The sequence below is a fragment of the Danio aesculapii genome, chromosome 21 (assembly GCF_903798145.1).
Source record: "Danio aesculapii chromosome 21, fDanAes4.1, whole genome shotgun sequence".
Classification (NCBI taxonomy): domain Eukaryota; kingdom Metazoa; phylum Chordata; class Actinopteri; order Cypriniformes; family Danionidae; genus Danio; species Danio aesculapii.
In genome coordinates, this window is record NC_079455.1 from 8,869,975 (window position 1) to 8,882,741 (window position 12,767).

Consider the following 12,767-nt stretch of genomic DNA (forward strand, 5'->3'; position numbering starts at 1 on the left):
AATTTAAAATTAGAGCAGTGCTTCCCACACTAATGTTATAATAGTTTTGGATTTTTCATTAGTTTTAGTTTTTATTTTGTTTTGCCTTTTTGTTTTCAAATTCAGTTAGTCTTAATTCATTTTTAGAGGCAGATTTACTAGTTTTTATTAGTTTCTATATTTTGAAATTGCTTAGTTTTAGTTTAGTTTTTATCAGTTTCAGTATTCGTTTTAGTTTTTTTTTTTAATAAATTAGAATTTGAATCAGAATATTATATAATAACTCAACCAAAGATAGATTTTTGAAATCTGTATTCAGAGGTAGGCTTGGGCCGGTATAAGATTCTGACGGTATGATAACCTTGGATAAAAATACTACCATTTCACAGTATGACAGTATTATGATCACTGCTCTAAAATAAGTTCTTTTTTTTAATGTCTGGGTAAAAATCTAAAACTTATTCCCCATCGAACACAATATATTTAATTTTGAGAAACATTTATAATATTTTGCAGCAGTAAACATGTCAGGTTAAAGAATTCAAATGAATCATTGACTTCTGCTCTTGTATTGAAAACATCGATTTCTTTACTATCTAAAACAGCATATTTGATTTTCTGGTGAAGATAATGTTGTCCTAAAAAACAAACAAACAAAAAAACAAAACATAAATTAAAAAATTTTAGACACAACTTGGGAATGCTGTAGCAGAAAATTTTGGCAGTTTTAAAACCTAAACTTTTTCAAACATCGGTATACCTTAAAAACGGTTATCATCCCAAGCCTATTCAGAGGACACAAGACTACTACCATCTACTCATCCTCAAATTCATATACAACAGCCCACAAGATAGCAGGCCTAAGTACCGTTCAAAAAGTGTGCAACGCTGCCTCTGGGGTTAGATACAGACAGTAGTGATGGAAAGTTCAGAACTTTTCCGTGAACCTGATCTTTCATGACAATCCTCCAATGTTTGGGCTCAACATATCAAAAATAGTCAGCAATCATAATTTAAATTAGTTAAACCCGACGTAAAACTGGCATTGCGAAGAAAATAGATTTATGTCTAAAATGCTTATGTATTGAATACATTTACAAAGACTATAACGAAGGATGTTTTTGCTCTAATTTTAGTTTGTTTCAATTAGTTTTGTATGTACACAATGCAGTTTTAGTTCTATTTGTTTTTTAACTCTTGTTTTCATTCTTATTTCAGTTAACGAAAATGTTTTTTCAATTCTATTTTTTGTTTTTTAGTTCGTTTCATTAACTATAATTACCTTGTCCCACACATATACTTTACTTGGGTGGGCCGCCCAGGTATATTAACAGCCACTCAAGTATATTTGGTGGTGACACATGAATAATACTAGTATTATTATTAATATCATTATCCTTTTACACTTTTTTGTATCAGTCCAAGAAAGCCAAACATTCGCGATTGATTAACCAGTGGAAAATCTTCTCTCACTCTGTTTCCTACTGCTGGTTCTGTACTGTGCGATCTGTCACTCACTCAGACAATCTCATATGCTCTACAGACGCGCCTTTTCCACCAAAATGCGTCCGACTGTAGTTTCTGAATCTCCTAAAATGTCCGGGATTCGGGTTTTACTTTTGCTTTCTAAACTTTGCTGTATATTTTATTAATTTAATGATGTTAATATATTACATACTTTATACATATCTAAAATGCTTTGGCAATACTGTAAAAGCAACTTTAAAGAGAGAGAGAGAGAGAGAGAGTGAGAGTGAGAGAAAGCAGTCTTTACCTGTCAGTGGGTGCACATGGCACAAAAGTAAGAGAAATAGTGGATTTTTTCCTTTAATTTCAACAACTCTTTTTCAAAATAACTTTCACCCATTGATTAAAAAGGTGTATAACAGTGTCATGATAAATACAAGTATAGTTAAAAATCACTTGTTTTTTTTTGTTGCATGTAGTTGACCATTCATGTGCTGTGGGTAAAAAGTGTTTCAATCCGGCTATCACCACAAGTATCTTTCAAACCTGTGGGAAGCACTGTAGAGGTTTACCTTTTTATTTCTCAGAGAAAATGTTGAATTATTAATAAAATGTAATATTGTTGCAGTAACCAGCGCTGTACAGGTAAAATATCTAATTGCGAATTTACTTTTTTTTTTTTTTGACATATATTGTGATTTCGATTTGCGATTTTAATTTTGTAGTCAAGCTTCAGCTCGATAATCAGTATCGTAGCTTCTTACTGCTACGATTGCTGCTAAATTGCAGTGTGTTAGTTAAAAAAAACTGACAAGATTTTAATTTACTTAAAAAAAAGAAAAAAAAAAAGAAAAAAAAAAAAAAAAAAAAAAAAAAATATATATATATATATATATATATATATATATATATATATATATATATATATATATATATATATATATATATATATATATAATTTTTATTTATTTATTTATTTTTTTTTAAATATTCATAAATGAAACATTCCTTTTTCTCTAGAGCAAATGTTAAACACAAATAAAATGACATTACCTTTCTGTAAACAATTAGAACTCAAATTAGGTAGATAGTGTAGTTTATTATATCAAATAATAATAATAATAATAATAATAATAATAAAAAATACACTCAATCTAACATGGCTGAAAGAACTCTGAAATTGTACTTTGCTGTTGCTTGCTACTAGATTGTGTGTCACTGGCGGAACTTTCAGTTGATTTTTAAATAATACAAATATATTTCATATCACAGCCTATAGCTAATTGCAGCGTTTCAAATCGCGATTGCGACTTTGATTAATCGCACAGCCCTAGTTGTAATATTATTATGTCCTTTATTTATATTTTATTGTATTGTATTTACATTTATTTGGTTTCCTAAAATTTCATGTGGACTAAAGTTTAGTATTTGGTGCTGATTTATAGTAGTTTGTTAAAGTATAAATTGTGATTGCACAATACAACTTCAATCTCAGAAGCATCATGGGTTGTGAGCCATTTTCATTTTGCTGTAGTTAATCTATAGACCATTTCAGTATGGTGATGTCATTGCCCTATGCCAAAATAAGCATTTTCTGATTTTTGTCAAACTATTTCATAACTATAACAAGAGGCAGTTTAATCATAACATTAAAACACCTGTCATAACATTATTTATCAATATGCAGACCGTTTGGATTCTCCGTATCTTTGGACATTAAAAATATAAAACAGGAAATATGTTAGGACCTTTGTTACTGTTTACATCTCTTAAAATGCTCTATACAAAAAGTAGTTTGCGAAATTATTTACTGTCATCAACAGCTCACTGATGCCAAAGGAGAGCGGAGACTGTTGAGCATTATTCACAGTGACTTCAGGATCACAGTGCAACAAATCACCAGCAGTTACAACAGTGGTGACCAGGACAATGTGTCACAGCACACAGGTCATCACAGACTTCTGCGTAAATACCTAGCTGATAGCATCAGGCAGAATTTGCATTTACTTTTTTTGCTATTTCATATGCAAATCCATTTAGAACCACTTATTTGCTACAACAGGTCTTTCAAATAAAACATACATCATATGCCATTGCTTTACAAACCGTACACAAATCGAAACATTTGCCTGTTATTCAAAAAAGCAACGGAAATAAATGTGGAAAAACTGATTTCCATGAATTGCATAATATGCTGAAATCTGCAGTTTCCAGATTGAGTGTGGGCCTACCAGGTAACCGATAACCCAGCCAGCGTTTTGTGGTAACTGCACACATGTGCAGTGGGAACTGGTTTGGTCATGGGACCCACAAGCATTCACTGTACTTAACATATACATAAATTGAAAAAATATTATTAATACTGATGAATAAGCATTAAAGGAACATAGAAAATAGACCATTCAAGTCCCTTAGATTTAGACAGGAGCACTTTTAGCTTAGCTTAGCATAAATCATTGAATTGGACACATATATATATATATATATATATATATATATATTATATATATATATATATATATATATATATATATATATATATATATATATATATATATATATATATATACATGTGTGTGTGTGTGTGTGTGTGTGTGTGTGTATATATATATATATATATATATATATATATATATATATATATATATATATATATATATACTGGTGGCCACTTCATCTTTTCGCTGTTGTGAAGCTGAAGACAAATATTTTTCCAAATGGATCTGATCGGCTGTAATTAAAAGGAGCGTGTATGAACAGCAGTAAAGCTGATTGTTATCTGCACTTTGCAGATTTGCTGTTTGTGTCAGCAGTGTTATGAAGTAGCTGTAAGCTCTCCATGTATTTATGCAGTATCGCTATCAATACCAGCCTCCTACACACTGCCTCTATATCGCTGCGGGTTCACACACACACTCCCTTTTGCCTCTGTGTTAATCCTGCTGCCTCTTTGCATATACCTGAGCAGCAAATGCAAATCTCGGCCACCGGCCACTGCCTTCCCACTCCGTTCATTTCAGTATGCTCGGCCTTTATAAGGACGTTTATTTCAGCCATTTCATCAGGTGTGTGTTATGTGACAAAGACGTGGTTTCGGGCCACAAGGTGGACTTAAACCACAAGGGTCTGACCGTAACAGCTACTTTGTTATGGTTAGAGCCTTGTGGTTTGGAGTCCACTTCAGTGGATGTATAATAGTGTGTTAAAGGGATCGTTTACTCACTCTCAAGTGGTTCCAAACCTTTATGAGTTTCTTTCTTCTGTTAGATATTTTGATATATATTGATTGACTTAGGAGTAAAACAGATACTATGGAAGTCAGTTGTTACAGGTTTACAGCTTTCTTCAAAAGAATCTCCTTTTGGGTTTAGCAGAATAAAGAAATTTATGAAGACTTGAAACAAAGTAAAGAAGGAGTATAATATTTTATTTAAAGAAAATTACATTTTGAGCAATTGCTGCAAATGACATAATTAAATTGCTTTAATCAGCGGTTCTCAAACTTTTTTCATCAAGTACCACCTCAGAAAAAATGTCTTTCCAAGTACCACCATAATGATCAGTATTGAAATACAGTAGATTAGTTGGTCTAATTATGCACCTACAGCTCTGCACAGTTCAAAAACCAGACAGATTAATTCCTATTATTAAGAATATTTATTATTGTCAGCCACTTTGAACATTATAAATCGTTTGAACATTAACATTGTATTGTGCCTACAGGCAAAAAACAAACAAACAACCAAAATAAAATGACAGTGTTTTAATTATAATGTGCTTTTAAAAGTTTATTAAAAATGGTAGGCTACTGTTCCTAAAAAATAAAACATTCCTGGACTTAAATGTAAATTATTAACATATAGTAGCCTATTCATCAAAACCTGGAAATATTGCTTGGGCCTCATAAATATAGGCTATATGTCATCATATTCATATATAAATCATTTGTGATAAATTTTGTAATATATCTTGCATGTATATATGGCATATTTGATTCGTCCGTGTACCACTAGAAGGAAGCCCGCGTACCACTAGTGGTACACGTATACACAGTTTGAGTTATATAAAATTATAAACAAATCTACATTTTATTCTCAAGTGTATTTAAAATGTATAAAACTGCATCAATTACACTATGTATAGCGATTTTCCAATCTTCTATTGTCCAATTTTGGTGAGGCTGTGGCCTCAGTTTCTTGTTCTTAGCTTACAGAAGTGGCACCCAGTGAGGACTTCTGCTGCTGTAGCCCATTCGCCGCAAGGTTTGATATGTTGTGCGTTCAGAGATGCTCTTCTGCATACCTCGGTTGTAACTGAGTTACAGTTACTTAAAGTTACTTTTGACTTTCTATCAGCTAGAACCAGTCAGACCATTCTCCTACGACCTCTGGCATCAACAAGTCATTTGCGCCTACAGAACTGCCGCTCATTGGATATTTTCTCTTTTTCTGACCATTCGTTGTGAACCCTAGAGATGATTTTGCGTGAAAATCCCAGTAGATCAGAAGTTTCTGAAATACTTAGACCAGCCCGTCTGGCCCCAACAACCATACCACGTTCAAAATCACTTAAATCATCTTTCTTCCCTATTCTGATGCTCGGTTTGAGCTGCAGCAGATCGTCTTGACCATGTCTACATGCCTAAATGTTTTAAGTTGATGCCATGTGTCTGATTAGAAGTTTGCTTTAACGAGCAGTTGGACAGGTGTACCTAATAAAGTGGCCAGTGAGTGTATGTATGTGTATATACAACATACACACAATTCTCTGAGTGGAGTTGCTGGCTGCTCAAAATCTCACAGAATTATTACAAGTAATAGCAAGATTTTATATACCCACGGAACACGGGGAGAACATAAAAAAAACTTCTCACAGAAATGCCAAGTGCCAAGGCTCGAACCAGCGATCTTCTTCGACCCACTGCGCCACCGTGCTGCCCCGTAATAATAAATGATGATAATAATAATAATGACAATAATAATAATAATAATAGTAGTAATACATTATTAATTACTTTAAAGAAATATACACAATTTTTACACAATTCAATTTCTGTGCTTTAAAGTTGATAGCTCACCCATTTTATGCACATAATTTGCCTCACTATTTTGTCCCCGTCAGGTTGTTCCAAACCTTTATGTGATTCTTTATACGGTTGAACACAAGAGAAGATATTCTGAAGAAAACCTGTACCTATTGATTTCCATAGTGAAAAACAAATACTGTGGAAGTCAATAGTTACAGGTTTCCAAAGTATCTGCTTTTATGCTTTACAGAAGAAAGAAACCAGTAAAGGCTGAGTAAATGATGACAGAATTTTCATTTTCTGGTGAACTGTCTCTTTAAGAGATCCAAAAATCAAAACAAAATTGTATTTACCATTTACTCACTCTACTTCTTTAATGATTTCCCAGTTTTCATTTATTTCAACATGTTGTTGTGGCTTTTAAGCAACATATTTGTTTACGCCAAGCACTTTTCGCATTCTGTTGAGTCACCACTTGATGGTCAGTGTAAATCGAGTTCTCAAGCAAACCTGCCGTTCTAGATAACAGTATTAGCCTATGAAGCCACTACTCTGCATGCCATCACTGGGTATTTTCTATAAATTTGGCTTAAACAGAACCGCTTTACAGGGTGCCTTTAATATTTTGAGGATGTTGTCGATTGTTATTATCTATTCGGCTGTGGTCAACTAATGCTTTAGTCTGTTCGGTTTCCTTTCCAGAGCGAAATGAGCAGAGGAAAGTGCTATTGATTTTTATTGTATTCATCGATTGTCCCAAATGATATTTACTCATTTTCTCTGTCTCTCTCTCCCTCTCTCTCACCTTTTCAAAGCTCTTAGTCACGATGTTTCATGTGGTTTTATTTCCACAGAGAAAGACTACAACAGTCTTTGCGAGCGGCAGCCGATTGGACGCTTGCTCTTCCGGCAGTTCTGCGACACCAGGCCGGAGTTGAGGCGCTGTGTCAGATTCCTGGATGCTGTGGTGAGAAAGCAGACCGCTAATTATTCCTCACTTTAAAGAGCGTGTTTGTTTCTTCTTCTTACATCCACAAAAACAACCCGGCTTGCATGCCATGAAACTATATAGCTGAAGCTAGTTTTGGAGCTAGTTTTGGAGCAATTTCTCAAAACGCAGGGAATAACTGAAACTTTTAGAGTGCCACTTACAATGTTGCAGGCAATATTTTCAGCTTTCTATTGAACGAATGAGCATTCACCAAGTTTTATGGTGCCACTGTTTTGCACAATCTCAAAGAAAAGACATTCTGACACTGGATGACACTCTAATAACCTGTCAGAAAAGTCTAGTAGCTGGGAATGACATTTTTACAGTGTCTGCTAAAATGTTAATGTTGTTTTCTTGTGTTTACATAGATGAATATGGCCGCTGTGTAAATGCACAGTACAGTTAGGATCTTATTGCCACATTAGATCGTTATGATAATATAATACATGCCTTCAGTGATTTCCTGAAGATAAATACCAAAAAAGTAACACAACTGGAATAACTACAGCAGTCACCATCGTCTGATCTCATTTGAAGCAAGAGATCGCGATGACAAATGATGACATGTGCGGGTGTTGCAGTGGTGTCCCATTTCTTAGGAGTAGATTTTCTGCAGCGCATGGTCTAACAGGATTGAGCTTATTATCTTAATAAGTTATAGGTGTGTTTTGAGCATAAACCAAACCAGTCTCATCTCCTATTCCCTTTAGGAGTCAGTTGCGTAGCGCCATGGCGCATTTGCTATTTACATGGTGGACTTTGTTAGTGGAAAATCTGAGCGCTTCACTAGTGAGAAAACGGTTAAACAGACCATCTGCGGCGAGAGGATAAAGAACGAACCTCCTCCATTTAGCCTCTTTACTTTCACTTTTTTTCTCTTTTGTGGATAAGGAAACGTGTTGTACGCACAGCCATCCATTAGTCTACATAATTCATTTTGTTTGTTTAGTGCAAAGATTTGTTTTAAAACTATTTCTAAATTCAGTTCTGATTTCCAGCAAACGAATAAATGAGCAATAATAATGAAGAGTGGTCAAAAAACTGAGTTCTATCCAAATACACGTTATGCCCCATATGGTCCAAAACCTGACAGGTGGACAAATCTAAGCTTGTCTAAATCTAAAAGCTTGCATATAATAAATAATACTGCTAATAATGATAACATTATACAAAAGCAAGTTGTCATTAATAAACTAAAAAAAAAGCCCCCGAGATAAAGACGGCATGGAGGCAGTGTTTTTATATTTATGTAGAAAATAATATTTATTATTATTTTATATTATTAATATATATTTTTATTTTAATTTTTTTTTTTCATTTGTAAACATTGTTTGCGTATTGCTGTACATCCTGCATGTTTTAAGCATGTGCAAGCAAGGCGCACAACTGATACGCTCTGCGCTGGACTTTAGACCTGCTTTCAGCTGGTCTATTGCTCAGTCTATTTTAGTCCCTCAAAATAGCAACAATGCGCCTAAACACACCTCTTTTCTAGGTCGAAACACCCATGAGTTCACTAAGTGGCGCAAATGGATTTGCTATTTAAACAACATGGTGGAAAACTGTAAAATTTAGGTCTGAAAATAGCAACACGTCAGGACAAACAGGTCTTGCGCCTTATTGCGCTGGGTGCATGATACGGCCATATGTCTTCCTTTTTGTGAAGGACGAGTAAATGATTGCAGAATGTTCATTTTTGAGTGAACTATCCCCTTAATCATTCAGCCCTAACTACAACTCAAGCTGTTTTTGAATGAAAGTGATTGTAGAATTCATTGCCGGCTGCTTCTTGTTTCATTTCCTCCGCCGCTTTCAGTAGCTGGGTGACCCAGCTCAGTACAGGAATGCGGGGGTCACATCTGCATAACTGCATCTACCATGAGTAAATGCCTACCAGCAAGTTTAGCTCAGAAAAAAATGCCTGATTTTCTTGTTCACGCCCAAGAAAGCAGGTTTCTGTTTGCGTAGTTCAGAAGATTTAAGATCCATTATTGTATAGTTTTGACAGACTGGCCTTAGAGATAAAAATGACTTTCAATCTAAGAGGGTACCAACCGCTCCTGATTTGAGATCAGCAGTTCTGCCCTGCTCTTCTCTTTGTAAATATTTTGACGTGACATGCTGTTTCAGATACGGAATGCAGACTACTTACTCTGTACCTGCAAGCTACAACATAAACATCACCAACGTGCATATCGCCTTACAAATCCCACGTGAACAAAACCTTCTGCCCGGTGCTTCACCCTCTACAGACCTTGATGCCGTGTGTTCTGTTGAGAATTTCTATTTTGGTGGAGTTTTCAAAATAAACGTGAATATGAAACCAGATTTTCTGACGCAAATGGGAGTGTGTCTGTGTAAAATGTGGATGGACTAAGCCTACATTACCGGACAAAAGCCTTGACGTCGATCCCCGTTGTAAGAGCAACAAATAATAACTTGATTTCTAGTTGATCATTTGGAAAAGTTACAGAAGGTAGATTTTTCTGACGAATCATCACACTGATTTTTCTGATCCCAATCATCACACTGCAGAAGACCTGTTGGAACCTGCATGGACCTAAGATTCTTCTAGAAATCAGTCAAGTTTGGTGAAGGAAAAATCATGGTTTGGGGTTACATTCAGTATGGGGGTGTGCAAGAGATCTGCAGAGTGGATGGCAACATCAACAGCCTGAGGTATCAAGACATTTGTGCTGCCCATTACATTAACAACCAAAGGAGAGGGCAAATTCTTCAGCAGGATAGTATGGAATAAAATCACTGTCATAAATATTTCGTGCGTAGATAAAATTCCCGCATCCGTAATTATAAAATCGTAAAGGAAAACGGAGCGTACTCGTAATTTTACGAGGGTACAATTCCAAAATCTGTGATTATAACAGACACAGATACGACATTTTCTTTGTCTGTTTGTATATGACGGATAAATTTACGATGGGTGTACTTTACAAACACGAATTACAGTTTCACCACGGACACGAAGTCCTGATTACGAGTATGAATCAAACAGTGACACTCCACTGTCAAAATTACGTCACCGCTGTCACAGGCATTAATAATCAAGCGAGAGTCATCGATCGTGTCCGTGGTGAAACTGTAATTTGTGTTTGTAAAGTACACCCATCGTAAATTTATCTGTCATATACAAACAGACAAAAAAAATGTCGTATCTGTGTCCGTTCTAATCGCAGATTTTGGAATTGTACCCTCGTAAAATTACGAGTACGCTCCATTTTCCTTTACGATTTTATAATTATGATGCATGAATTTTATTTACGCACGAAATATTTATGACAGTGATTTTATTCCATAGATAGCGCTCCTTCTCATACTTCAGCCTCCACAAGTCACTGAAAGCAAAGAAAGGTCAAGGTGCTCCAGGATTGGCCAGCCCAGTCACCAGACATGAACATTATTGAGCATGTCTGGGGTAAGATGGAGATGAATCCAAAGAATCTTGATGAACTCTGGGAGTCCTGCAAGAACAGTTTCTTTGGCATTCCAAATGACTTTATCAATAAGTTATTTGAGTCATTGCAGAGATGTATGGATGCTCCAAGCTCATGGGAGTCAAACACAATATTCATTCTTTTTCCACTGCAGCATGACTTTATATTCTATACTGTTCATTATTTCTGTTAAGTGACAAAACTTTTGTCTAAGCAAAGTCAGACCTTACTGTCCTAATTAAATAATTAATAGTCAAGGCTTGATCATATTTTATTTAGGTTAAATAAGCGTAATCTAGAAGCCTTTGCCTTTCATTTAGCCACTCTTCTTCAACAAAAAGCAAGATATTCTGTTTGGAAACAGGCAGCATTTGACATTCATAGTAGGAACAAAAAATACTATGGAAGTCAATGACAACAATTGTGTATTCAAGAGAAGGCAATCGTCGCTTCCTAAGAAACAAATTTTCAAGTGAAAAAAAAAAACCAAAACAAATGGAGTCTCAGTACAGACAACACGCAATAACAAATGCGTCACGTTATCTTGGTATCTTGTCACGTTCTATGCATCACGTTATCACGTTAAGTCTTGTTAAATTATTCTGGGAGTTTATTCAAATTATTTTGATGACATTGTGAATATCGGTTGAACAGATGAGGTTATTTAAATACATTTTATGGACAGTTGGCATTTACCTTTTTTAATGTGATATCACAAATTGCATGTAAAATGTGTAGATGGAAGCATATAGCTACTGTATGTATGCTGTAATCATGATGGACGGAATGCTTTTTTTAAATCCTAAACACTGAAAGTGTCTTTAATAAAAAGCAGAGTAGAAATGACTTGTCATCAAGGATTGATGTAACAATCTTTTTGATACAGTGAAATATCCCAATTTCAATGCTGAATTTTTTTCAGTAATACAGGTGGTTTTGTCATGATGGTCTTGGATAAAATTTTATTTGTTTTAGGTTTTGTAAATCTGTAAAGAAACGTGCAGTATTTTTTGTTTGTTTTATTTGCATGTTTCGTTTTTGTGCTTTGTGTTTTGTATTTTTTTCTTTGCATTATATTTTGTTTTGTTTTGCATTTGTATTGTTTTTGCTATGACTTGTGTTTAGTTTTATTTAGTTTTTTGCTTTATATCTTTTGTTTTGATTTTGTTTTGTTTTTGTTTTTTGCTCCGCTTTTTATCTTTGCTTTGTTTTTTTTATTAGCTTTTTGTGTTGTTTTTTGGATGCTTTTATCCTTACTTTTTTCTTTGTTTTTGTTGTTGTTGTTTATTGGTTATGCATTGTTTAGCTCAGCTTTGTTTTATTTGTTTTATTATTTTGTTTTCCATGTAATCGAGGTTGTATTTACATTATGATTTTGGATAAAATCCTAATTTTCATAACGTTTTGCAAATTTGCAATGAAATCGGCTGTAGTTTTTGTCTGTTTGTTTGTTTTATGTGCATGTTTTTTGTGTTTTGTTTTGCTTTGTGTTTTGGACTGTTTGCTTTGCTTTGTATCTTTTGCTTTAGTTTAATTCGTTTGTTTTTGTTTTGCTTTTTGTTTTCTTTTTTTGTTATGCGTTGCTTAGCTTGTTTTTGATTTATATTTTGTTTTTCAGGCAATTCCTGTAGTTTTTTTATATGATGATCTTGGATAAAATCTTCATTTTATTAACATTTTGCAAATTCACAACGAAATGTGCAGTATTTTTTTGCTTGTTTTGTTTGTTTGTTTTATTTGCATGTTTAGTTTTTGTGCTTTGTGTTGTGTATTTTTTTGCTTTGCATTATGTTTTGTTTTGTTTTGCATTTGTATTGTTTTTGCTATGACTTGTGTTTAGTTTTATTTAGTT

General features: G+C 34.2%; 1 protein-coding gene across 2 annotated transcripts in view; it reads left to right on the plus strand.

The window, feature by feature from the left end:
* The window catches only part of grk6 (G protein-coupled receptor kinase 6), a 91,371-nt gene that overhangs the window by 42,458 nt on the left and 36,146 nt on the right, over positions 1 to 12,767 (plus strand). For both annotated transcript variants that reach the window (XM_056445832.1, XM_056445833.1), the window contains exon 3: positions 7,327 to 7,439. In XM_056445832.1, the coding sequence (XP_056301807.1) occupies positions 7,327 to 7,439 (113 nt within the window). The remainder of the gene's footprint in view (positions 1 to 7,326; positions 7,440 to 12,767) is intronic.